Source organism: Talpa occidentalis, unplaced genomic scaffold (genome assembly GCF_014898055.3).
Source record: "Talpa occidentalis isolate TD23 unplaced genomic scaffold, MPIMG_talOcc4v2.1 talOcc4.12, whole genome shotgun sequence".
In the NCBI taxonomy this organism is placed as follows: Eukaryota; Metazoa; Chordata; class Mammalia; order Eulipotyphla; family Talpidae; genus Talpa; species Talpa occidentalis.
The window spans coordinates 81,674,380-81,701,382 of NW_023601212.1; the positions used below are offsets into that span (position 1 = coordinate 81,674,380).

At 53.2% G+C, this 27,003-nt stretch overlaps 1 protein-coding gene across 1 annotated transcript in view; it reads right to left on the bottom strand.

Annotated features, from left to right (window-relative positions):
* Positions 1–412: 412 nt before the first annotated feature.
* CARD11 (caspase recruitment domain family member 11) overlaps positions 413–27,003 on the bottom strand; it is a 52,009-nt gene continuing 25,418 nt past the window's right edge. Inside the window, exons 6-25 of the mRNA XM_037504522.2 lie at positions 26,488–26,667; positions 25,466–25,618; positions 24,909–25,034; positions 24,075–24,272; positions 22,243–22,419; positions 21,209–21,260; positions 19,983–20,065; positions 18,714–18,814; positions 17,608–17,660; positions 15,545–15,677; positions 14,790–14,991; positions 14,234–14,360; positions 12,460–12,700; positions 11,792–11,888; positions 11,282–11,377; positions 9,612–9,747; positions 8,601–8,780; positions 4,937–5,061; positions 2,660–2,775; positions 413–941 (exon numbers count right to left, since the gene is read on the bottom strand). Coding sequence (XP_037360419.1) covers positions 737–941; positions 2,660–2,775; positions 4,937–5,061; positions 8,601–8,780; positions 9,612–9,747; positions 11,282–11,377; positions 11,792–11,888; positions 12,460–12,700; positions 14,234–14,360; positions 14,790–14,991; positions 15,545–15,677; positions 17,608–17,660; positions 18,714–18,814; positions 19,983–20,065; positions 21,209–21,260; positions 22,243–22,419; positions 24,075–24,272; positions 24,909–25,034; positions 25,466–25,618; positions 26,488–26,667 — 2,781 coding nt within the window. The 3' untranslated portion in view covers positions 413–736. The remainder of the gene's footprint in view (positions 942–2,659; positions 2,776–4,936; positions 5,062–8,600; positions 8,781–9,611; positions 9,748–11,281; positions 11,378–11,791; positions 11,889–12,459; positions 12,701–14,233; positions 14,361–14,789; positions 14,992–15,544; positions 15,678–17,607; positions 17,661–18,713; positions 18,815–19,982; positions 20,066–21,208; positions 21,261–22,242; positions 22,420–24,074; positions 24,273–24,908; positions 25,035–25,465; positions 25,619–26,487; positions 26,668–27,003) is intronic.

The window sequence follows — 27,003 nt, forward strand, 5'->3', positions numbered from 1 at the left end:
ATGCTGCCTGAGGAAGGACAGGTGCTTTCTGGGGCTGCTAGGCAATTACCCAAATCACGAGGTATCTTAGTCAAAGGGGTGTCATAGGTAATTATGCCCCAAACCCAGGTGTAATCAGGCCTGCCCTGGGAAGTTGGGATGTATGTCACCCTAGCTTCATCGCACAGATGAACTAGGCTTTCTGGGAGCAGTCTGCAGGTTAGGAAGGTGGCAAGAGCTGAAAACCTCTGTAAATGATTACATTAAAAAAAAAAACACTTAAAACAAGGAAATGGGGAACTTTTAATGCAAGAAAAATAATAGCATGACATATGTCTCCTTCCTTCCCGATCTGTCCTGCCTGGGAACGTGCCTTTCAAGTGTCTGCGGGCTGGTGGCTGCCTGGCTTTCAGGGCCCCTGCCCAGTAGATCATACCCCTATTCCATGAGTTACATCCAACTGCTGCTCTGGCTTTTGGGGGCCAGCTGGCCTTGCCCTGGCTTTGTGTCCTTGGCCCTGCCTCCCTGCTAACCCCAGGGGAGCCCTGGGTGGAAATACTCCCTGCTCCGTCTGAGCACCCCCACAGCTGCTCTGCCCCTGGGTGCTCCTTTGGAGCAGCTCCACAACTGGGTAGGATGAACCCCCCAGGCTGGGGCAGCTCTGGGGGCAGCAGGTTGCCCCCTCCTCCCCATGGCATCAACCAGTGGGGCCCTGACATCCATCCCGAGTCCCACTTGGACTCAGGGGTGCCCTGCCTCACAGCTGGTCCTCGTCCACCCAGACGGTCTTGCGCTGCTCCTCTGCGATCTTGTCCTTGATGACACGGAGCAGCTCTTCCACGCTGCTCCACATGTCGGCCTCCACCGTGGCGTACAGGCACGGCAGGGCCTCCAGCTCCTTCTCCTTTAGCCGGCACAGCCGCAGGAACTCCTCCTCTGTCTCAGGTCGAGGCAGCATCTTCCTGCAGGCAGGAGTGAGGGGCTGGGCTAGACCTCATGGTGCGGGACAAAGCCCAGATGCTGGTCTGCCCACCCCCTGAGAGAGCCTAGGGCACCCTATAGAGGATCCACAGTTCTCCTTGGACCACCCCTGCTTTGTTTCTCCATAGCGTCTCTTGCTTTCTAGCACATTAAGTATAGTGTCCCTTTTAATTCTGCTCACTATGGAATTCCTCGGAGGTGCGGATTTACAAAAGTCTTTAAAATTTTTTAGTTATGGTAAAGTACACATAAAATAAAATTTATCATCTTCACCAATTTTAAGTGTACCATTCAGTAATGTTGAACATCACATCACCATGGAATCAATCTCCAGGACTTTTTCTTCTTGCAAAACTGAAAATTCTATGCCCACGAACATGAATTCCTTATTCCTTGCCTAGACCCGAGCACACACCATCCTATTTTCTGTCTCAATGGATCTGACTCCTCTAGGAACCTCACACAAGAATACATACTCGTCCCTCCGTGACTGACTTATTTCACTTAGCAGTATATCCTCCAGGTTTATCTATGCTGTAGCATGTGACAGAATTTCCTTCCTTTTAAAAGGGTGAGTAATATTCCATTGGATATAGAGCCCGCATTTTGTTTATCTGTGGATCCTTGGGCTGTTTTTTCTTTTTGGCTACTCAGAATAGTGCACTGAAAACAAGAATCTGCAAGTATCTCTTTCAATTCTTTGGGGCATATACCCAGAAGAGGGGTGCTGCATCATTTGGTCTGTTTAATATTTGGGGGAACCTCTATACCATCTTCATAGCACCTGCACCATTTACATTCCCACTTGCAGTGCATCAGGGGTCGTTTCTCCCCATCCTCACCAGCATTTGTTTTTTGGGCAGCAACTGTTAGAATAAATGTGGGGTGAGGTGGGTGTTTCTGTCTCATTTGCTCATTCACAGGTTCCCCAGGGCTGACATTCAATAGATGCTCAGTAAATATTTGGTGAAAGAAAAGAGGAGCACAATTTCTCCTAGTCCCACATGCTATCATGTGCGAGGAAGGCAGGAGTCAGCGTATGTCAGAGCCAGACTCCAAATTCAGTGGCACCTGGTTTCCTCTCTATCAAACGCCATAGACAACCTTTCAACAAATCACACAGTCTCGACCTTGGACATGAGCCCAGAATTGAATCTCTCCTCATCACCCTCTAGGCAGGACCAGGGTCCCAGAATCATTATCTCTTGCCAGGTTATCAGAGCAACCGTCTCAGCACAGCAGCCAGAGGGAGCCACTCACCCCCACGTTAGATTAGGTCACTCCTTCACTCAAAAGCTCCAGTGGCTCCCATCTCAGAATAAACCACCACACTCTTCCTGTGGCCCACACGGCCCCACGCGATCTGGACTCCCCTAAACTGCAAGGTCACCTCTCATGGCTCTGCCCTTCTCACTGCCTGTACCAGCTGGCCCTCTACCCAGAGCACCTCTCCCCTAGCACCTGCCACCGCACCCCCATGCTCCAACTTCAGCTCCCCTGACAGCTTACATCCTTCAGCACCCCACTGTCCCTCTCAGTACTTGTCCCCACCAGAAACGGGCCCTGTATTTAGAGTCTGACATACAAGAAAGATTCACTGCAGTGAATGGGGGATGAGGAGAAGCCGACCAAGGCCTTTGTTGGCCAGAACCCAGAGGCTGTCAGGGCAGGAAGGAAAGGATGGATCTCGGAGCCCTACCTGAACCTCTTGATGTTCTTCTCCGACACCCGGATGAAGAGCACGATGGGGTAGATCCTGGACTTGATCAAGTCTCTCGTGCAGTTGATTCCCGCCTCTAGCAGACAATGCTTGTTCTGTAAGCACAGGGGCCAGTGGTCAGCAGCAGGCCCCCTCCAGCCCATGTGGGTGCCTGGGGTGGCTCCAGATTCAGGGTCAGGATCCTTGTCACAGAGATGAGGGCAAGGGTCTCTTGTGCAACCAGTTCCCAAACTGAACCTACTGGTGAAATTAGCACCCGAGTCCAGAGGTAGAAACGGCCTGCTCCAGTCTTCTGGTCACTGCACCCCCTCCCTGCTGGGGCAGGCATGACCTAGACTCCTAACAGCACAGATTCATTGAGCCGGGGTATGAATGACCCAAGGGAACCCTGGATCCAAGAGACAGCTGGGCCCCCACCTATCCATCTGGACTCTTGGCTCCACTGTGCTGGGTGCAGCGATGGGTGCTGGCAGGGGCCAGGCACCCAGCCTGAGGTGAGTCAGGTGCTGTAAATGAGTTTTAATAAAAATCAAAGTCGGAATCAAGAACACCTGCTCCTCTATTTGGCCTATGGAGGCGAGCTTGGTCAGGGGCAAGCCAGGCGGCTGCGTGTCCTGCACGCATTACAAGCACGAGTCCCTGCACTGTGAGCGCGTTGTTTCTGAAGAGCAATTCTGGTCTTGCTTTTTAAAAACAAACAATCAAACAAACAAAAAAACTAACCATTGTAGGGAAAATAGAGGGGCTTGGGCTCTTTTTTGCCCTCCGGCCACTAGATTCTATGGCCGCCACCTGTAGCCTTGCTTCCCTTCCAGGTGTGTTACCCGCATGTGATATGTGTTAATGCAAAAAGTGCTTGGGAGCGTGAGCGCCAGGCACGCACAGACACCGGGGGCCAAGAAGACGAGAGCATGGGGCACACGTACCTATAAGTAAGGAGATCATCACAAAGATCATTATTCGGGGAGGGTTATGGGAGGGAGAGAGAGAGAGAGAGACAGAGACAGAGACTGAGACAGAGAGAGAACAAGCTTGGAGATTGTGGGCTCTAGGCGGCTTGCTTGCTGCCGACCCCCCAGGTCTCCTGCCTCCCTCATGCCTCCCTGCTCACTGGTCTGCCTGTACCTGGTTCTCTGCTTCAGCATTAAAGCCCTGTCAACTATACCAAGGGCTCCAAGATTCCTTTATCCATTTGCCCAAATCCACAATGAACCTGTGTGTCCGTCCTGAGCCTGGGGTACTGCCTGACACCACCTTTGCACTGAAATAGAACATGTAGAATGTGGAGGTGCATGAGCTCCTAAGTACGCAGCTCAGCGAATTTTCACCACTAACCCAACCTACTGGTGGAATCAACCCGGGTTCAGAGGTAGAAATGATGAGCTCCTGAGCCTTCCGGTCACTGCACCCCCTCCCTGCCGGGGTAGGCACGACCCAGACTTCTAACAGCACAGATTCATTGATGGCATCTTTTCAGCTAAAGTACCTCAGCTCCAACCCTGCCCACTCATTTTCTATCCATTCCAGCTGTCAGGATTCTCTAAACTGCTATGTCTCCGGCTTTGAAAACAAGCACACCGTTCAAGACTGATAACTCTGTCCATGCTTTTATCTGCGGAAGCGACAAGGTGGGGAGGGGGCAGGAGTGACCGTCAGCAGGAGTTCCTGGCTGGGCACCTGATCCTGCCATCCCTAAGGACACTGCCCCCTGTGAACTGGCCACTTAGCCTCTGGGGCAGCACCCATCTGCCACAGGCTGAGAACTCTGCTTTCATAAAGTCCTAGAATGAGAAAGAACTCAGTGCTTAGGGAGGATGCCTGGCTCCACAAGAGTCTAAATTGTATGCAGACGCCTTCCCTGCATGGCTGCCAATAGCCCTCTGATGGTGCCCCACTTCCCTCATTTGGACAGCACGGTACCTGTCACCCACTTGTCTCTCTGTCTGACACGCTTGCTCGCTATCTCTGGCCCTTGTTATCACAGCCAGACACACACATATCCCTAAACAATGTGAACTAGAACACCAGCACCGTGAAGCCATCAGAAATAGAAGGCGGTCTCACATTATAAACGCACATCACAGCAAGAGAATGAGGGCATGGAGAGGGGAGAAGCGTAAGGCGGAGACGCAGAGAGAAAGGGAAAAGGTTTGGCCACCAGGAAGTGAGACCCTTCATTGTCCATGGCTGAGGTGGGCTCGCAGAGATAATGGGCTGGGTGTCAGGGCCTGTTCAGGCTCCTGGAGCCTCCCTCACCTTGGCTGCCACAGCTTCGATGTTGGCGGGAACGATGCATTCAAAGGTATTGGGGTTCTTCTCTCGGGAGTAGATGATGGCCTCTGTCTTCTGCTTTCTGAGAAACTCATCTCTCGTGACAACATCTGCCGAGAGAGGTAGGCTGTGAGGGTGGTACAGAGTGGCCTTGGGTGGATCGTCCCACTGAAGCCCTGCCTGCCCCCTTCTGGGCTGGGAAGAACTCAGTGTCTGGTCCGGTTCTGGCCACATGTAAATGAATCTCGTCTCCGCCACTAGACTGAGTCTTCCAAAGGTCAGGATAAACGTCACACTTCTTACTCCCATGGCAGCCCACAAAATAGCTGGCAAGTAATAACTTGTGGTTTGGCTTTCAGTAAGTCATTTCCTTGGACAAAGTAGCTCAGGCACTGTGGTGCAATACCCATCATAATCACCCATCGTGAAGAATTTCCCGCTCCACTCATCCACAAACCCAGCCATCCATTGATCGGTTTATCCATCCATCCATCCTCCACCCATCCATCTATCCATCCTCCACCCATCCACCTGCCCATCCACCCATCCATCTAGCCATTATCCATCCTCCTATCCGCTGACTTAATTCAACAATTACCAGAAACCCACTAAGGGTCAGGTATTAAAAATAAAAAAAAAAAAAAAAAACAAGACAAAAACATATCTGTTGTACTTGAGAAACTATGACCTAGCTGGGAGAAGAATGTGGGAGCCAGATAATTATAAAACAATGTAGGAAGTACAGTGATGAGCTCCTGATTGTGGCAGCATTAACAAAGTGTGGGGAGGGAGGGAAGCAGGCAGGCTTCCTGGAGGAGGTGTGTATCAGATGCCCCATCTGCTGGCTGGGTGACCCTGAACAAGTCTTGAACCTCTCTGGGCCTCAGATTCTCTACCAAAGAGGAAGACAGAGTAAAAGCATGACTGGAATTACCTGCTTAGGTCCAGGCTGGCCTGGAGGAGCCCACACTAGCCCCCTGGTTCAAAAGAGTACATGAGGAAGTGAGTTGGAAGGAACCTGGGGGAGAGCTAGCAGGGGAGCAGCTCTGGTGGCCTGGGGGAAGGGAAAAGCCTGGAAGGCCTGTCCTGACAGCACCAGGGCCACTTGGCTGTGAGTGCACTCAGGGGGAGCATGTCAATTCAGAGGTAAATGGGATTCCCAAATCAAGCTTTTTTTTTTTTTTAAGCCTTTTATTTTTTAAATTTTTTATTTTATTTATTTATTTTTTAAATAAATTTTATTTTTATATTCCCCATACAATTGCAACCCCCTTATTTTGACCCCAATCCCTCCCCTCCCACCCCCTACTTCCCATAGAGTGTCTCTGGTTCATAGTTTTTTGTTGATTTTGATTTTCACTTTCTTATAGTTACTGACTGACGGAAAGTGCTTGGCACCTGAGGCAGAGGTGAAGCCCTTCTCCTGGAGCCTCCCTGGAAGGGGTGTTGCTTCCCAGGGGTCAGTTGGTAGAAGGCCATAGAGTTGCACAAGCTCCAAAGGTTTCTAAGTCCAACAGCTGGACTTGGGAGGGTTGGGAGAGCCATGTCAAGAAAAGAGATGGGTGCTCAGAGAGGTGTTGGCCCCTGCACCCTGTCTGCTTTACCTGGGGGGAGGGAGAAGAGAATCCTAAGCCCATGCTGGGCGCAGCCCTAAGCCATTCTCTGCCCTTCCATGAGCCCCTGGCCTCTGTGGAAGTTGCTGTCATTATCTTGGTTTTGCAAGTGAAGAGACACAAGGGTTTACTTGTCCCAAAGGATACAGCAGAGGGGTGAGGGGCAGGGCAAGGCCTAAACTGTAGACCACCTCAGAGAACATGACTAATCCTTCCAACCAGCCGTGCTGTCCACTGCAGCCCTCCTGGGTGGGGCTGTAGGGGCCTAAACTGCAGAAGGTGGGCATGGTGGGTGCAGTCGGGCATCCCTGGAAATCTCAGCTGCTGACAGAACTGGCCAACCAAGGAATCACAGTGTGAGCAAGCACACCTGTGATAAAGGCAAGCTACGGCAGCAGCGGCTCATGCTTACGGGGCTCTGATCTGGGACCCGGACTGTAGGGAATACTTTGCACAGCTGGTGTGCAGATGTGGCCCCACAGAATAGCCACCAGGGAGCTCTGAGTAAACCATTTCTGATAGACACGTCGCCAACAGCACCCTGCTTAGCATCAGGAGCCACAGGGTGGAAGGAGCTCAAAAACATTACGCTGGGGGAAAGGAGACAGATACAGAAGATGCCATGCCACATGATTCCATTTATAGAAAACTGGAGAAAATGCAAACTAATGTGTGATGGAAAGCAGATAAACACATGCCTGGGGCAGGGGTGGAGGGAGGGACACAGGGTAACTTGGAGGGATGCAGAGTTGTGTCTTGGCTGTAGTTGTGGTCGCTGGGTATAAGCTTTGTCCCAACTCACTGGACTGCACTGGGGGCCTGTCACCGTATGTAATTGTGCTGCAAAAAAGTAGATTTAAAATCTTGACACTGCTCCTTCATACACTCTCTCAGGATGGCTATTATTGAAAAAGATCAATACAGAAACTGTTGGTGAGGATGTGGGAAATGGGATGTGGGATGTGGGAAATGTGGATGTCCTCTTGGTGGGAACATAAAATGGTACAGCTGCTATGGAAAGGGGGTAGCAGCTTAAAATAAACAACAACAAAAAACACAGAATAACCCTATGATCTAGCAATTCCACTTCTGAGTCTACACCCAAAAGAAGTGGAAGCAGGGACTGACACAGATAGGTGCACACCCAGGTTCACAGCAGCATTAGTCACCCTTGCCAATAGGTGGAAACAGGTAAAAATGTCCACCAGTGGATAAATGGGTAACCAGAATGTGGCCCATTCACACAATGGAATACTATTCAGTCATAAAAAGGACATTCTGCAATACACTTCAATGTGGTGAATCTTGAGGACATCATGCTAAGCGAAATAAGCCAGGCACAAAGGGCAAGCTCTGCAGGAGCCCATGCTATGGTTCCTAGAGTCAAGTTTATAGAGACAGAAAGTAGAATAGTGGTTACCTGGGGTGGGGAGGGGCTGTGGAGGAGGGGCGGGCTAGTGTGTAATAAATGCAGTTTTTGTTAGATGAAAGTTCCTGAAGGTGGACATGGTGATGGTTACACGTGAATGTACATAATGCCGCGGAAGTGTACACTTAACTAGTTACAATGGTAACTTTTATATTACATTACTCCTGGTCACTGGACAGTCCGTTGGTCAGGGTGGACTTGGACATTCAGCATAAATTCAAACGATGCTAAGGCTGATTCTAGTGCACAGCCAGGCCTGGGCTCAGAACTCTGGGATGGTGGTATTATCATTGTCCCCTAGCTTCTCCCCAAAGAGGATGCAGAGGCCCCCAGAGATGGGGTGGATTGCTTTCCACATAAAGGTTCGGAGGAAGGATCCCAACTTGAGTCTACCTGTAACCTTCAAGGTCACTCTCAGAGTAAATGAGGAAAGGAAGGCCTGTTATCCCTGCCTCCTGGCAAGTCTCCTGGGGGCCACTGTTCCATAGAAATGTGAATGGCAAACCCCCTTCCTGTCCACAGCAGGCCAGGAGGATGTGCTGCCATTCCCTCCTGGATAGAGGCAGGGCAGTGGGTGGGTTCCCTGGAGCAGCTTGTGGGCACTCACCTGGCTTACACATGGTGAACTCCATGGCGCCCCCTGAGTTGAGCAGTTTCTGAACCAGCGCCTTGGCCAGCATGGTGGGCGTGAAGAGAACAGGTCGGCGGCGCTCGCAGTAGAAGGCGCGCACCAGGCTATAGGGGATCAGGCTGAGGTTCTTGCCAAGCTCATTCTCGGGGTCCAGCTCTGGGAGGGGACAGCAAAGGGCTGGCTGTGAGACCACCAGCTGCCCCACTGGGGTGAGAAACACCAGGGCCCTGGTTGACCTTGAGCTTCTTTGACCCCACACAGCCTTGAAAACTTTTCTGGGGGGCTAGCTCTTGAAGACAACTGTGGGCTGCAAGCCGCAGGGCCCAGGCAGCATGCCAGCCATCTAGGAGCATTCGCCAAATAACCGTGGGTGAGGGGTGATGGCAGACAAGCAGGACATGGCCCTGCCTCCTGGAGCTCCCATGGCAGGGAGGGCGTGGTGGGAGGAGGCAGACACGCCACAGGTAAGAAGCAGACTAATTACTTCAGATGCTGTTGAGTCCTCAAGGAAAGGGGCATGCAGCAGGGTAGTCAGGGAGGGCTGCTTGGAGGAGGAGCCCAGAAGGGAGAGCTGGACAAGAGCAGACTAGGCCGAGGGAAGGGTGGACTTGAGGAGAGTGGGTAGCCCATAGTTACTCCTCTCCCTTCCATGGGGATAAGCCTCTTGCCTGCTTGATAAATGGCTAGAGGCACTCAGTGGGGAGAGAATCAATAAGTAAACGCTTCACAGCAAACAGCTCCAATTAACTAAGGCATCTGGGCTCAAAGTAGCTAGCGTGAGTATTCGTTATAGGTAAGTTTGGCGGGGATGCCACCCCAGGAGGCTGTCTGGTCCTCCCAGATGAGGCTGGACCCCCCCTGGAGGCTGTCCTCAGGTGGCACCCTCCTTTTTGAGGGAGCAGACATCCCCATGCCCCTTCTCCAGAACCTCATAGCTTCCCAGACCTCTGAGGCCACCGGGCCTGTGGGTGGCACTCAGAGCCGTACCTTCCTGCTTCTCAGTCAGGAGCTTCGTGGCGTCCAGCGAGGACCGGGCCAGGCTCCCCAGCGGGCTCCCCGAGACAATGCGGACACGCTCACTGCTGTTCATCCGCTTGTACTTGTTCTCAGACCTGCTGACGAACTAGAGGAACGAACAGGTGGAGGGGGCTGCTCTCCCTGCTTCGCTCCCAACCAGACCTTGACCCAGACTGGGTGGGCTGAAGACTTGTTCAATCCCAGCTCTTTCCTGGGGGTCTGGCTCAGTCATGTCCCCTGTTAAAACTGGAGGTGCCTAGCAGGTCACGTGAGGCCTTGAGTTGTTTGGGAAATGTCATTAGTAGGTAAGTGAATGATCAACTGCTCTCTCTTCTCCAAGAGGGTGTGAAGTCTACTGGGAGGCTGGTTAGGAGCTCTCCCTTCAGCAACCCCCCTGCTACTTGCGGGGTCAGGGGAGCAGCCTCTGCTGATGCTTGAGAATCTAAAGTGCCTAGCTGCTGAAGTCCAGTCCCCAGTTGTCCACCTGAGCCACTCTGCTCTCCATACCACCTGTCTTGGCTTCCCTGAGTCTCCTGGGGGGGTGGGCAGGGGGCATTCGCGTTCCCTTCTGCAAGCCGGGGATGTCAAATGATGGGCCGAGAACCCAGGTTCCCACTGTATTCCCTGGACTACTTTGAGTCTCGCCTGCCCTCCTTCCATAGGGGAGAAAATCCATGATTTCAGCCTGACTCTGTGGCCAACCAGCCTCTGGGTCTCCCAGATGCTCAAGGTGTTAGACTCTTGAACAGGGACGTCTAGTCACACAAGACCCCACCTTCAGGAGTAACTTAGTCTTCGCTAGGAATCCCTTCCCCCGTGTAAATGTCTTTCTGCAACCTGTTCTGGGTTTCAGGGTCATACCATTGAGCCATTTCCCTGGGTTTCCTGAGTTCCAACATCAGGACAGAGCAATGGAATGACATACTATTCCCGCGGGGGACTAATCAGCACAGCGCCTACACTGGGACATGCTCATAAGGCTACATGCCAGTATTACTTCCTTACCTTTTGTCAACTGGTGAGAGATCATGACCACACACAATGCTTTTGCATTTATGTGAAATCACTTCTCAAGATATTACCCACTGTGCTATTTAATGTTCCTTGTATAATGATTCATGCCAAAAAAACCCTATCCTTTTAGAATTAAGTACAAAGATAAAATTCTTTCTAGTTCCAAATAGCTAAAAGGTTTCTGTGGTCAGATAAGGTTTAAAGACTCTACTGGGCTTCCCTTTTTTCCTTGGCTGCTGGGATGCTCAGAGATAAATTTAGTGCTCAATCTGAGGGGTCAAACTGACCTGGATATCTGCAATGTTTGTTTATCTCTGCTGATACACTGTTTCTGATTTTTCTATTAATATTTTAACAGCAAGTTGTTTAAATTTCTTCTAGTCATAAGTTTCCTCAAATCTTTTACGAAAGCAGGATTTGCTTCCAACAGGTGCAGAGACTGTCTACCGACCTGTCACTGTGAGGATAAAATGGGACAGGAGATGAGAGGCACTGTGAAAAGTTGCAAGTGGTACACAAACACAAAGCAGTGTTATTTTGACACAGCCTTCTCTTCTCAGTAGGCAGAGGGCAGAGCTGCAGTAACATGTGATTGAAAAGTCAGTAGGCACTCCGGAGAGCTTTACCTGAAGGAGCTGGCCAAAAAGGAAACTTGCTCGAGAGAGGCGGGGACTGACCCGGGGGTCACTGGTAGAAAGTGGCTCTTCGGGCTGCAGAGTGTTCTGAAATCAGTTTATCAATCAGTCAGACCAGGCTAGCATGGCAGGACATGTGAGTGCAACAAAGCCATAGAAGTAGGGATGTGTGGTCGAGACCCTCTGTGCGAAAGGGGCCTAAGTGCCAGTGGTGGAATCAAATCCTTCCAGATGAGGGGCAAGCTTGGGAGGGAAGAGGAGCCCCGAGACTTGGGGAAAGAACTTGTTCCAACAGAGGACGAGAGATAGCAGCGGGGAAGCCTGCAACCCAGGATCGAAGCCAGAGGAGGGGAAGGCACAGAGGGCGGGGCTCTTCTGGAGAGGCGTCCCCTTCCTGAGGAAGTAAGCTCTCTCTAACCCACCATCCCATAAGTGGTTTCCACCTGTTACCCTCCAAAAAGACCCCAGGTGGCGCTTTGGAGTTGACCACCGGTGACTCACCCGGAGTGCCCGCAGGGTGTGGTGGCCAGTGTCGGTCTCTTCCCGGTTGCCCCTGTGCATCAGGCGCTGCAGCTTGACCAGCAGGAGCTGCTGGGCTCTGGGGAGGGGAGAAGGGATGGGGTTTCAGGTCTGTGGGGTACAAGGGAGTGCACGAGGGACCCTGTGCAGGTGTGAGCAATGGGCCTCAGGGGCACCCTTCTTGTCTTCCTCTGGTGCTGACCCTCGGTGATGCTGTGGCGCAGTCCCTTTTAGCTTCTCTGAGCCTGTTTCCTTGTCTATAAACTGGACCAACTGATGCCTGCACGGCTGGCCTCTGACAGCACCAGAGCCTGCGGAGCCTTTATAGAGCTCTGGGCGTCTACCGCGTGTGATCGACTCTTGGCAGCTACTGCTAAATAATTAGTAATGATGTCGGGGAGGAGGTTTTAGAAAAGGAAGAACCAGCTAAAGACAAGAGAGCATAAAATCAAGTCCCAAGCTGTCTTGAGATAGCTGAGAGGGTGCTCTGGGATTTAATGAAGCAATGGGGTTTTAGAGAGGGACATTCCTGGGAGGCAAGGAAGCCTTCAAGGAGGAGGAGGAAATGGGGGGACCTGACTATTCAACAGGACAGGTGTTCTTTCTCGGTGCCCCAGTGGCCCCTCGGCCTGCTCAGGCGCCCGCCTCACCGGCTGTAGCTGGGTATGGTGCCCATGTCTAGGTCATGGTCCGTGAAGGGGTCGACCCGTGCACACAGCCACTCATGTCTGTCCTGGTACATGGTGTCTCGTACGTGCACGACATCGTCACACTTCAGGGACATGGAGCAGGCATCCAGCTGGCTGGAGATGTTCAGGTTGAGCCGGATGTAGAATGAATCCCCCGAGGTGATCAGGCCCTCCTCCATGTCCTTCAGCAGCTTCCGGTACCCTGTGGAGTGGGGAGGAACAGAAGCCCCGATCTGTGAGCAGACTCCTCTGCAGAGACGGCTCTGGAGGGGCACCCTCAGTACCGCAGCCCTGGGACACGTTCCCCTTAGCATTTCTGCCTAGGGGAACCTTGGTCCTCCAGGATGAATGCAGAGCGGTGTCATTTAGGAGGTTTCCCTTTTTGTCTTGGCTGCTAAGAAACTAGAGCTAATTCTGTGCCCAGTTGCAACAAATCTTGGAGCTCTGCTATCATGTCCATCTTCCCACTACTACACGGTGCTTGAATTTTCTTTCTTTAATTGAGGCCTAGTTCACACATCCAAGAAACAACATACCTTCCTAAGTATTTGTCTTGACAAATTTTCACAAAGGTATATGCCCGGTAACCACCATCTGGGGATCCTGCCCTGGCCCCTCTGGCTACCGTAAAGGGTAACTGCTGTCCTGTCCTCCAGCCTTGCTTCCTGTCCTTGGGGCCATGGATGGTCCCACATCTGTGTGTGTCTTGTGTGTCTGGTGGGAGACAGCACTGACTGCTCTCTGCACACTCTGCCACTTCAGAGGAGAGGCCCTACTAGCCACATCCTGGGAGAGGGAGCCTTAATTTCATGAGTTCCATCTGCAGGTATGCAGCCCCGCAACCTGGGGTGTGTGGGGGTCATGTGCACGCTGTGTTCTGTCATGCTGCTGGCAGGCGGGCGGGGCGCTGCCCACAGGTTTTCTGCTGGGCTGGAAAGCCAGGCCTGGGCGAGAGGAGGGGCCTGCCCGCGAGCAGGAGGCTGGGTCCTGTGTTTAGGGACAGAGCATCATTATCATCTGCACCGACCAAGCTCCGCCGGAAGGAGTGCGGGCGAGCAGGCGGCAGTGGGGAACGACTAGAGAGAAAGTGGCTATTTATGCTCTGTTGAAACATTCATGAGCCCTGGTGGTTAAAAATAAGATCCAGCTGCGGAGAGGAACAGGCAGGAAGAAACCCAGGGGTGAGAATGAGGAGTCAGACTTTAGGACATGGAAGCGAAAGCTCGGTCTCACTGCCCAGGAGTTCTGGCCCAGAAAGAGGAGGCAGGATGACCATTTGCTGGGGGCCAGATAGGCAGGGAGGGTGAGGACAGGCTGAGCCTACATTGGAAAGGCCTGTGACCTGGCTCGGTGGAACTTACCGTGTCAGAGTGGCCACCCCAAAGCCACAGTCATGCTGCTGGGTCCGGGAAGCCCGAGGGAAGCAGCAAACTTCCATCTGGCAGGGAGAAGGGCGAGCGGGCCAGGTAGGGCTGTGGGCATTGGCTGGGGCCCTGCCTCCTCCTGCTGGACCCAGCAGTCCACTTGCGGCTGGGCAAGCCCCGGGAGGGCGCATATTTCTTTGCCTTTCCCTGCTGCTGCCCCATATCTGACATCAGATCCACCCGACAGGGCCAGGACTGGCTTATTCCTCCCACGGAACAGTGGAGAACAGCAGAGAACAGCAGCCCTGGGCCCTACCCTGGCCGCTGCCCTGCTGGCCTTGGCCGAGGGCAGGTGAGTCTGGCGGTCTCACCTTCTTGATTGACCTTGTAGTGCAGTGTGATGGGGCCGCTGCACCTCTGGATGGTCCAGTGGGCCTCCTCCTTTGTGCACGTATCCAAGGGGACGCTCTGCCTCTCGCCTTTGATGCAGCCTTCTAGCTGGATATCAAAGACACATTGTTCTTCTCAGACTCCACAGGCCGGCAGAGCTGCAGGGGTGAGCCTGCTCCACTAGGGGATAAAAGCATCTTTCCCCCAACAACGGCCGCTCAGCGCTGCCGAGGGGAAGAAAGCATCCCACTTCAACGGGTGCGCTCGCCTCCGCCTACCCCCTGGAGCTGGCGTATGTGCACATGTGTGTGCACACGCAGGCTCTGGAAACACAGCGAGGAGGTGAGGGGAAGGCCAGGGAGGGACTGGTGGCGAGTGCGCTGACTGCCCAGCCACCATCCAGCTCCCTCCTCCTGGCTGCGAGGCAGAAGCCTAATGCAAGGTGCAGGGTCATCCTGTCAGCAGATGTGCAGAGGAAAGAGGAAAAGTCTTGGACCACTTGGCTGTGCTGCCGCCTCCCCCAGCCCAGCCTCTCACCAGCAGCAGCTGGTGGCCCTCGTGGAGGCCGGCCTTCTCGGCCAGGGAGCCTGGCTTGACCGAGTGGACGAAACTCCCGCGTGCGTTGCCTCCCAGAAGGGTGAGCTGGGAGATGAGGCTGTCGCCGCTCAGCGTGATGTGCTGCACCGAGGGCCCGGGACCCCGCACGTGCCCCCCAGAGGTGACAGATGGACGGAAGGGTCTGGGTTGGGGAATAAAGCAGGAGTTAGGCAGCTGCAACAGGACAGGTCTACCAGGACACGCCAGAGGGCAGGGATCTGGGGGGCATAGCCTCCTGGAGTCATCAGATGCCGAGGGAGCTGCATTAGCTGCCACCTTAGGTGACACTTTGCAAATGGCTCTTGCTGTGAAACAGACAGGAGGCTGTGCCACCCAGACTGACCACTCAAACCCGACCACCCGCACCCAGGTCAGTTACTCTGCTCTCGCCTAACTCCAGGAAGACCCCTATTGCACAGCCCACTGGGTTTCAGTGTGTCACAGGTGGACCTGGGGGTCCTGCTTCCTTGTTTCCACCATACTGTGTAGCCCCAGGTAAGCCCCTTCTCTTTTGGACCTGTTTTGAGGTCAGGGGAAGTGATTGCTGACTCTGGGATGCTAGGATTCCAGAACTCTGATTTTCGGAGCCTGTGGGGTGTCATGGATTGTCCCCTCTGGGGACTTTTGGGGCCGAATGATTTTTACCCTGTCCCTGCCCTCCACTCCCTCTTCCCCCTCCCACATGACCATGGTACCTTTCTAGCGAGAACTTCCTAAACATGAGGTTGACCTGCTCCAGGTCATAGGCATCCAGGCCCTCAGACTGGTGGGAGGAGGAGGAGGAGTGGATGGAGGGGGGTCCGAAGGAGTAGCGCTCGTGACTGTCATCTGCAAAGGAAAGGGGCCCATCAGCAGCGGCCCCTGCACCTCCTGGATACCAAGGGAAGCAGATCAGCCCTCTGACCCCTGTTTCTCCTGTCTGCCCCCCCAGAAGTGCTCCCCTTGGGTGAAAGCTTGGGGAAGGGCCAGTTAACAGTGTGTCTGCCTCAGTCACTGATCTACTGGGGCCCCAGGGGAAGGGGGCAGCTTTTGCAATTTCCCTCTGTGGGTCCCCTCTTAGTAGCAGGCTTGGCCAGCAAACTGGTTTTGAAAAATCCCCTTTTGTGTGTGTGTGTGTTGGGAACAGGCTAAGGTAGAGGGGCTCCATCAGTAGTCGTTAGTTCTGTTTTGGGATTGGTCGCTAGTTCTGTTTTCATCCTGGGGCCACCTTAGGTCTCAGACCACCAGTGGTCCCATGACCTTCTTGGTCATCAGCAGAAACAGGCAGGAAGAGCAGAATCTGGATGACACAGATGCCCTCTCTCACCCCAACTTGGTGGGACCCCAGAGGCCCTGGGGGAGATGCCCACTCACTCCACATGGCTCGGGCAGCTGGGATGCAGGATCTGCAAACCCTGCTCCAGGCTGATAACAAAGGCTGCTCTGCAAAGGGAATTTATCCCGACACTGCAAAATGCTTTGGACTGCTGCCCAGAATTCTCTTCCCAGCTCTCCCCTTTCCAAAACTCTTTCAATTCTTCTCATTACCCAACCTCTATTAGGTGCTAACCTCTCTTTAACACTTGATAGCTTCTGATGGTCCCCAATTAAGGAGAGTCACTAATCTTTCATTTTCTCCACTGGCAGTCTGAGCTGGCCAGGGGTGGAGGCAGGACTGGGAGAACCCTGGAACGAGAGGGCTGGCAGCCCCACCCAGGGGATTCTGAATCAGTTTCCATGCTGCTGGCTCTGTAGGACATTATCCCAAGGCACTGAGACATTTCAGGAGCGAAACTCAAACCCTTCCTTCTCCCTCTTCTGTCCACCCAGTCAGATGCTCCCCAGGCCTGTACATCCCTATCTGTCTTCACCACTGACCCACAGTCTCTGCCAAGACAGGATCTGGCGACATGGATCTTCGTGTCCTGCATAGCCAGTACCGGGCCTGACATTTGTGGGACTTTGCCATGTGTTAGGCTGAACCCAACTTTTGGGCTGTGAGGGGCAGTGGCTGGCATCCACACATGCTCTTGCCCTGGAGCTGAGCATTCAAGGCTGGCTCTCTGCACAGAATGTTCTGGGCCAAGGGAATATCCTCCTCCATAATCCCCGCTCCAAGTACTACATCCTGGCTCCCCAGTGCAGGCCTGTCCACACCTCTAACTTCAGGGCATGAAGAACAACATTAATCGCCACCCCCCTCAGCCCAGTCTCCCCTCTCATTCCCAGCACTAGTCAAGTGATGTTCAGGTTGGTTAACAGCTTAATCCATGAATTTCTTAAGATGTGTCCTTGCTTCTAGTCCCTGCTCCAGCCTACCATTCCTTAATCTCACTAAGACTCTCGGTCTTCATCTGCAAAATGAGAACAGCAATAGCATTTCTGAAAGGAGTTTTGAGAGTTGATTAAATTGGATCAGGGACACAAGCAAGTACTTCCACGGCACTGGACTAAGATCACGAGAGCCATTCTTTCTTAAAAACTCAGACCTGAGTCTGACTCCCTGCTTAGCAGCTGGATGGCCCCTCCTGCCTGCAAAGGACAAGCTCCTCAGCGTGCCTTCGGGTTGCAGACAGTGCACTGAGATGGAGACCTAACTTCCATGTGCACAGACAGCACTTTCAAAATCCATTCCTTAAGTTTCCTGAGGACCTCTATGTGCAAGCCTCCATCTGCCTGGGGGCAGGGTGTCTGGGATGTGTGAGAAGTGGCCTTGTTATTGCTGACTGGCAGGCAGCTGCCACACCTGTAACACCTCTCAGATCTTCAGGGTACCTACCATCGAGGTCTAAGGCATCAAACCCACCGCTGTCATTGTCTTCTTCAACTGTGCTGCAAGACACAAGGGAGGAACAGAGGGAGCGCACGTGTGCATAGGAGCTCTCATGAGTGTGTGCAGGTGGTCAAGGGAGGGGGAAGCTTCTGGAATGTTCTAGTTTCTTGGGCATCTTGGTTCTGAGAGGGTAGGGTGGGTGCTGACAGGAAATTCAGCAGGTAGGTCAAGGACAAGGGGCTGAAGGAGGGCTGGGCCCTCTGCTGGGAGGGTGGAGTGACCTGGCAGACTTGAGAGGCTGCATTAGCCATGTGAGCGGACATGAGGAGAAGGGTCCCTGACAGCTCCACCTGCTACTTCCCACTTACTCTTCTTCTTTGACAGATACTTAATGTCCATTTCTACTTGGATGGGTACTAAAATGTGCAATGTGCCGAAAACAGCTCAGTGCCCCTTCAGAGGACTGGATGGGGGTGCAGCACCACTGTGTTCCAAGAGTTCTAAGTTGTCCACGTATGGTCCTCACCAGAGCAATGAGGTGGAGGCAGTCTCCGTGCAGCTGCCACGTATGGCTTCAGAAAGCTGCCTGGGACACTTCCCCAAGTTGGTGAGTGTGATGCTGCATGGCTCAGGTCCGTGGCAGGACCAGAGGTGAGGATCTAGCCCTGCCAGCCAGCTCCTCACTCTTGGTCCTTGTGGAAACCACCTAGTCATCTTGACTTTGAATGTGATGTGCCAAATATCTGGCTGATTGGAAAGATCTAGATGCCCAGGCATTTTCTTTGTTGGGGACACTGATGATTTCCAAGAGGTGAGGAAGGGGGAGGGGGAGCAGTTTTGGGGAGACCATTCATGGGCTCTCTCCCTCTCTGACAGGAAAAGCTAAGCCTTGTGCCCAGGGGATGGAGGGAACTGATTTGGAGGCAGCAAAGTTTTCATCATTTGGTACCTACTTGGGTGACCCTGGGAAAGTCACATCCTTTCCCTAAGCCTCAGCCTCCTACCTGTAAACTGGGCACCTTCATCCTATCAAGTTTGCTTCAGGGCTGCAGAGGTCCACACAGGTACTAGGTGGAGGTGCCATCCCCTTCCGCCTGTCACCTGTCACTCACCTGCGATGAGGGGCATCTTCCTTGTAGCGTCTGACAATGGAGTCGTTTCCTGGGGGCTCAGCAGTGATGGACATAATGCTGGAGCGGCTCCGATGGGGCTGCTGCAAGCACACACCCAGAGGTGTTACAGGAGCTGGATGTCTACCTGCCTGTGCCTCCAAGGGCATAAATATTATATATACAGGAACTAAATTTAACCCAGATGCATTCCTGCCTCTGACATAGGCAATGTGGGTGCAGCAAGCTGGTGTTCAGAGGCGACCTTGGCCAGAGAAGGCTTGTGCTCAGCCTGGGGCGGCTGCAGCCATAGAGCCTGGTGCACATCTGCTTGAACATCTGCTCGCTGCCTCTGGAGAGGCAGGGAGGGTGCAGGCAGGAATGATGGAGGCTTGGGAGCTGGAGCAGTCCCTTACCCTGCACAGGCTGAGTTCAGTGGCCCCAGAGCTGATCCAGGCCATCAAGGTTGAGCACCTGGATGCCATGTGGTCCTAGGGACCTGGTGGTGATGGTGGCAATGGATGCTTTCCCCCAGATAGCATGGCTGCTGGAGGGTGACCCTTTAAAATGAGCCCTGCTGGCTCCTGGCAAGGGCTGCCTTAAAGAAGAACCTTGGATTTCACAACCCACCCCCAGCCTCACTCAGACAGAAATCATTCATTATCAAATTTCTGCCTCCCCGAGGGCCTGATTTTGGAAGCAGAGCTGACAAGCTTCCCAGAGCATCCCCTGGGGTTAGAATTTTTAATCCTAGGCCTTCTGCTGCTTGGTGGGGGGAGTGGCACTAGGTCTGTGGTTGGGACTCTGCCAGGCTTGGCCCAGGTGGGCTGGAGCTGAAGTGTGGGGGACACTGGGCTAGGGGAGGGATCGCTGAGCTTTTGCTCTGGGGCATTTGAGACTTTAGCTGCTCACAGGCTGCATCTGCCTGCCGCTGCCTCCCCAAGCTGCCGGAGTTGCCAGGGGCTGAGAAGCTGCGGCAGAATTTTCAGCCGCCTGTGCAATTCGCTACAGCCCCTTGGAGGCCCATCTCTTCCTCCCACCAAGTGTTAAATTGGGAAAGGAGGCGGCAAGAAGGTGTAAATACATCATGAAGCCGTGGAAACATCTTTAAATAAACATAAGCAGGACCTGGGCTGCAACCCCCGCCCCGAACAGTGACTGTTCATAGGTCCCACTTAGGGAGTACAGGGGGTGCTGGGGCAGACAAAGCTGGGGGCCTGGGAATCAGGTTCTGAGCTAGAAGGGGGGGGGGTGCGGAGGACCATGGCTTACCATCTTGGAGAATGAGTTGGTGATGGGCAGGGATCTGCAGGAGCTGGGGCTGCCGCCCATGCCGTCTTCCTCATGTCCCTTTGCTGTCCACAAGAAAGGGGCAGGAGAGGCAGAGAGGGTGGGGGGATGGTGGTGAGGTAGAAAAGAGAGAAGGAGAAGGGAATTGAGAGCCCCTGTGGCTATGAGCACTTGGGGGCTGTCCTTTCTGGGTGACATCCTGCAATTCTCCTAAAAGGTGGGGAGAACCTGGTCTTACTCCCCAGCATATTCCTGCTTGAGCCAGGGCCAGGGCTCCAGGCAGGTCAATGTCATGTGTCTCTGAGACTTGGCTAGGGGCCCCCACTCTCTCTGGGTATGGGGAGTTGGGAGGGTACCTCTGTCGGGAGCGACACCTCGTCATCTTCTCTGGTTCCCTTCTCTGCCCTCTACCAGATTCAAAGGGAGTGCCCACAGCCCAGATCTGGACCTCCTGATCCCCACTCCTGTCCCCTTGGAGGGGTGAAGTTGCCCACGTCCTCAACCCTGTCAGCCTCAGAATGGCAGAGTGTGGGCTCCTGACCCCGGCTCTGCTCCCGGCTCTGCCCCAGGTGCCCTCGTGGAGATCATGTACCTTGGCCCAATTCCCCCCCTTCCCAAGTCCAGCCTAAACACTCCTTTCTTGGCAGATCCTTCCACGACCTTCCTCTGACCTCTCTCCTGGGTTTCCAAAGCCACTTTTTTTACTCACGGCCTGGGCTCTGCAAGTGGACCGGTGGCACCTGGCACTTGATTCACGTGGGCAAACCCTTGCTAGTCAATTATTACTCCCAGAGTTGAGGCAAGGACAAATGACAGCAATTCTGAAGACAGTATGTCTCGGGGAGCCAGGGACTTCTGGGTGAACTAGCAGCCGTCTACCCCAGGGACAGCCTGACCATGAGTGTGGGAGGTGGGTGGCACAGCCCTCCAGCAGAGAGGCCATGAGCAGAAATGCAAAGTTCAGCTGAGACAGCAGCAGCCCCATCAGATCCACAGGGAGGAGCAGGGGTAGGGAAACCACAGATGTGACGCTCCCGAGGTTGGACATGACAATGAACATTAATTACTATCTGGACACCCCACCACCATGGGGCCCCCCAGGTCTGTCCCAGGTTTACCTCGTAGGATTGATGGCTGCAATGGGAGAAACAGATGGACCCAGAGAGTCAGAGTGACAGACAGGAGAGGGATCCGGGCGTCTCACTAACCTTGAAAATCTGATGTTCGCTTCAGGCTGATGGGGGATTTGGCTCTCTGCAGCTGAAAGAGAGGGAGGGAGAAAGGAGACAGAGGACACAAATCAAACAAGGCCCCAGACACATGTCACTGGAGCTAAGGAAAAAAATAAATTGAGGTGTGCCCAGGCTGCCCCTCGTCACGCGGCTGCCTGAGTCGGAGTCTCTGGAATCGGAAAGCACAGGACGTCCATCTCCCCTTGGCCCAGCTAGGGCACTGCTGTGCAGACTAGCTTCCCCTGGGGGGCGGCGCAGTGTGGCTCAGATGGTACAAGAACCCAGTGGGAAGGAGTGTGTGTGGAGGAGTATATGAGGCTGAGCACAACCCGGGATGTGAAGCAGGGGCATTTTCAGCAAAGGACGGAGTAGCTGCCCTCATCACGAGCTGCTAGAGGTTTCCCAAGGGCCTGGGATTTGCTGCCCTGGGCCTTCTAGCTCCACATACAGAGGCAGGGCAGAGGGGAGTGGATGGTCAGGCCTTGGTGGTCATGCCCTTCTCATTTAAGATGGCTCCATTCATTCATTCATTCCTCACTGAGCATTAGCCGTGTGCCATGGATTACACCAGCTACTGAGCAAAGCAGATGAGATTCCTGCTGAAACTCCAGTTCCCCAAATGGTGCCTACCCCAAGCAATTAATATTAATAAACATGTGATAGGTACTCCATACTTAATATGTTGAATACACAAATGAATTTGGAAATTATGCTTATTTCATTCACTCTCGCTCTCTACTTTACACTTTTATTACATTTATAAGAGATGAGAGAACTGGTAAAAACACACACATAAAAAGCATGAGCTGGCAGGATCTCTGTTCATAGAGCTGAAAGAAGTCAAGGAATGTGCCAGGACCACGTGTGTCTGTGCTGCATCTTCATCTGCCTGCAGGGGGCTCCTCACCTCCACCCCTTTCGATGAGGCACTGTGAGTACTGGGTCTCGGGAGTGGAAGGCCTGCCGGGGACAGAGAGGACCCTGGTTCTTCACCTGACCAAACCAAGTACCTGGATGCCCTTCAGATTCATCCTGCGCTTGGGCGGGTTGTAGGACAGAAAGTATCTGTTGTCTTCCGGCGACTCCTCTGAGGTGGATGAATCATCAGCCTCCTGACCGTTGGTCCTGGGGCTGGCATCTCCAAAATTCTGAGAGATGATGGTTATTGGCAGGTTCCTGGGTAGACTCTGGAGACAAAGAGAAGTACAGGACACCAGTCACCAAAGGCTCAGCTCATGATGTTAGCGATCTCTTGGCCACCGTGCCTGAAGCTCTGGATGACCCATTTTCTTTCACAACTGGCGTGCACCCAGATCCCAAGGCTTATATCCTAGCTGAACTCTGCTCCTTGCAGCCTCCTGCACCCCCATCTCCCTCCTGCTGGGAACTGGAGCAAACACTAGTTTTCTTCCACAATAAATAACAAAGGGGTTGGCCTTAGCTGGTCTCAGCCTTAGATCTGATGTACACCATCACACTCCCAGTTTCCAGCCCAGCCCATGCCTTAGCTGCACATATAAAATAAAAAATGCTGAGTCACTGAACAAGGACAAAAGCACTGCCAGGTAGTGTTCTAATTGCTTTATATTGTCTGAATATAATACTGTCAGAAGCTGAGTTGCAGGAGCATTAAGTAATTTCCGGTTGACTGTGCCTGAGCCATACAACACCTGTGTGCTACATTACCTTAAACCCAAATCTACTTCCTTATTTACCTAAACAAAATCCTTGGAGGTCCCAGAATAACAACCAAGCTCCTTAGCCTATAAACCCACAGCCTGCCACCCTCTCTGGCCACATGTCCGGCCTGTGCCCACCTCCTACTCTACAGTCTGCCAATAGCATGCCATGCAATGGTCATCCAGGCCTTTGCCACTGCCCCCCAGCCTGGAATATCAGAATCCTCACCTAACAAGGGTCTATCACAGTTTCCCTTCACATATTTGGTAGCTGCACCCTGAGGTGCTACCCTGAGCCTGACACCCTGCTAAGGACCTTGGACAAATTGAGGGGCCCTCATGGAGTTTCTGCATAATGACAACTGTAGTAAAATCTGTTGAAAGAAGGGCATCACATGGGGTTTTTATTATGGGGACTAGTGGAAGCCTAGCCCAGTAAGTGACACATTGGCCAGGACCAGACAGTGGACAGAATTTGGCCAGGTGAAGTCAGGGGGCAGTATTCCAAGTGGCAGTCCCGAGGCATTAAGAACCGCTCCTGTAGGAAGTCTTTCCAGAAACCCGACAGATGGTACAGCGGTCCTGGGCAACCACAGCACCCCTTGTACTTATAATTTACAACACTGGGCTGGAAGCTCATGCTCCTGGATTTACAGTCCTCAGACCTGCACTTGAGGCACTCAACCCCTCAGCCACACACACAATGGCAGAGCCCATTCATTTCTGAGAGCTGGGCCCTGCTGTGACATGTAACCTGAACTTGACACTGCCCATGAGTGAGTTTCCTTGTAGGCACTAGCGACTACAGAGGAAGTAGGGCATCTTAAACCCAGTGACCACCAGGGGGGTGTAAAGGAACCTGGGGGAGGCTAGTGACCAGCCATGAAAGGGAGCTGAAGCTGCTTGGTGAAGTGACCCCCTGAGTTGGCTTCACTGGTGAGTGGCCAAGTCAGGCATCTAGCCTGCATCTTCCAGCTTCAAGATGAGTGGCTTGTACTCATTATGACACAGATGCACAGAAAGTTCCAGGACCTGGGTTATTCTGGAAGTGGTAAGAAATGGTGTGCTTCTGGCTGGAGACTCGCCGCAAGGGAGAGTGGTGAGCCTGCTCAGTGGGGTGGGAGGCACCTGGCTGCCAGAGTGGGGGTACAGCCCACACTCACCTGGTCCAGGCTGCTGCTGTCCTTGGAGAGGCGCCTGAGCTTGCTTTCCAAGTTGACAATGCAGGCTTCCCGCCGGACCTTCTCGATTCTCATCTCATCATTCTTCTCCTCCAGCTCGCGGATCTGTTTACGGTACTTGTCCTTTTCGATGAGGCATTGTGAGTACTGGGTCTGCGCTTCGTCTCGGGAGTGGAAGGCCTGCCGGGGACAGAGAGGATCCTGGTTCTTCACCTGACCAAACCAAACTGCATCCAGGGACAAGTGTGGGCTCCAGCTGGGTGTCAGCCACAGTGTCTCCCCAGCTCTGGGCTATGACACTCACTGCCTTCCTCAACAACACATGCCGCAGCCCTTGAGAGGTGCCAGGCCCTGTGCTAAGAGCACTGGTGCAGAATCTCTGGGAACCTACTCCCTGCACCTGTGAGGCGGCCTTGTCATTATTATTCCCACTTACAGGTGAGGGCCCTGGGGCTCCCACGGGTGGCAGCTAGGTGGTAGTCACATGTCTAATGAGTGACAGGGCCTGAAGTGGCCATCTTACTCTGGAGAGCAGGCACTGAAGGACCATGCTGTGTTGTAGGAGCTGTTGGAGTTCAGCTCAGGCCCCCATGATATTCAAATGCCTGTGAATTCTGAAATTCACAATTCTGAAATTCTTTTGGGGATGGATTTTAACTTTGGAATGGAAATAGGAAAGATGGACCCCTGAGTAATTCCTGCAGAGCTAATGACACTGCACTGGCTGCAACATCCTGATTGAACCAAATGGCTTGGGGGTGGGCCCTGTGGTACAATGCGGGGTCTCACAGGGCCAGCTGCCCCAGGGGCCCGTACCTGGTCCCGCTCATGCTCCACCTCCTCCAGCTGCAGCATGACCGTGTTCATGCGGTGCTTATACATTTCACAGTCCTTCCCCAGTGTCGAGCACTTCAGCTCCAGGTCCTCCTTCTCCTCCAGGTACTGTAAGTGACAGGCAGAGATCAATATGCGCCAGGCTGGCAGCATGGCACGGCTGACTGGCTGGAACTGGCCTGTCCCTCCCTACATTACCTGTGCCTCTTGGGGGCAGCCTTCGGACTGGAAGAATCACAATAGTAGGGGAGTTAATCAACTGAGATTGGCTGCGAGGCTACTCTGAGCCAGGGAGTGTGATGGGGGATGGTGCAGGCATGTCCTCCCGTGGCCTTGAGCCCCAAGGGAAGACAGGTGCTATGCCGACACTCAGTGATTCATAAATACCTACATGGGTGCTGATGTTGGCATGCCTAGTGGATTCATACCAGGGGTAGACCTATTCCCTGGAAGAGAGTGTGGGGTTGGTCCCACTAATGCAGCTCAGCCCACAGGGCCTCCCTGGTGTGGAAGCTGCTCCTTCACCTGGGGGCTCTCACCTTGTCCCGTAGCTCCTCTGCCTGGCGGACCTCCTCCTGCAGGTTGTAGATCTTGTTGACGAGCTCCTGCCGGTCCTCCAGGGCCTCCTTGCGGTCATGTTCCAGGATGTCCAGGATGGCCTTGTCTGAGTCCGGTAGGCTGCGCTTCCCAGCCTATGGGGCAGATGGGCAGGTTTAACCGAGCAGGGGTCGGGGAGGGGCAGGGAGCAAGGTGGTTTTGGAAGATGGGGGACAAAAGAGCTGGCAACAGACTGATTTATGCCAGGAAGGCAGAGGCAGGAATCACTGCCTCTTGGGGTCTTTAAGCAGCTTATTATTTAAGAATTTTATCACCTGGAAAGAAGCATAAAACCCACTTCTACTCAGGAACATCCGGTGCCTATTGTTCTGTCCTAGCTCTTATCGGAACTGAGAGAAACAGTTGCTGCTCCTCCAAACACTTCACTGGTAACAACAAAGAGGCCTGATCTGCCTTCCAGACACTGCCCCTGAAATATCAGTTCATCTGCTCCGATTAGACAGGGATTTACCCTCTGCTCCAAATCAGAGCCCAACACCAGGCTGCCAGCCCTGGGAGAGGGGGTAACTCGGAGGAAGGGGAGGGGTGCCTTTTTATCTTTTCCTGCCCATGTACTTTGGGATGTTCTTCCTCAGCGACTTTCTCCTCCATACCCACAGGTGCTTCCGTGTTGACAAATGCGGGGAGGCACTCAGAAGTTTTAACAAATCACATGGCGTTGAGGGGCGACTTTCCAGGAATCTTTAAAAGCAAGTAGGTTTCCTGAGTGCACTTTTCTCGCAGTGCCTGGGACACTGACATCTGTGTGGACAGCAGTATTATCTCACACAATGTCCCTTCTCTGAGAAGCGGGTGGTGTGGTTGTCCCCACTTTGGACAGGAAGAAACTAAGGTATCCTAGGATGGCATGAAATGCCGCGGTTCGGCAGTCAGAAAGTGGGGGCCCTGGGCATCAGGCTGAAGCCTCATCCCTCTTCTTCCCCGCGCTCTCCCAGGCCCTCACCTGTATGATGGACTGCAGCTCCTGGATTTTGGTCTTCAGCATCTCATTCTCCCGCTCCAGTTCCAGAACTTGTTCCTTCTTGGGCCGATTCTCGATGTCGTTCTTCAGTTTCAGCGACTGGTTCCTCTCCAGCTTGCACTCCTCTTCCATCTTATTCAACCGATGCTTTAGCTGATCGATCTAAAACACCCCAAGAGCGCCAAAGGGAGGATATTGTTGGAGGGCACACTCAGAAACATACAGCCTCGCCTGAGCCTGCTGATTTTCCAGCATCACCTGTTGCACCCTCTCCTTCTTCCAATGGGTGACAGAGAGCGGCTCAAAGAAACCTTCTCCAGTTAAACAAACCACCACCTCCTTGTTGATGAAGAGTTCCTCCTTCCTCAGTTTAGGATAGATCTAAAGGCTGAGTGTGCCTTAGAAAGTTCCCTCAGGAAACTTGTGGGGTGGACAAAGCTATAGATTAAGATAAGACTCCTAAACTGGCATTTCCCCAAGGCAGGTGATCCATTTCAA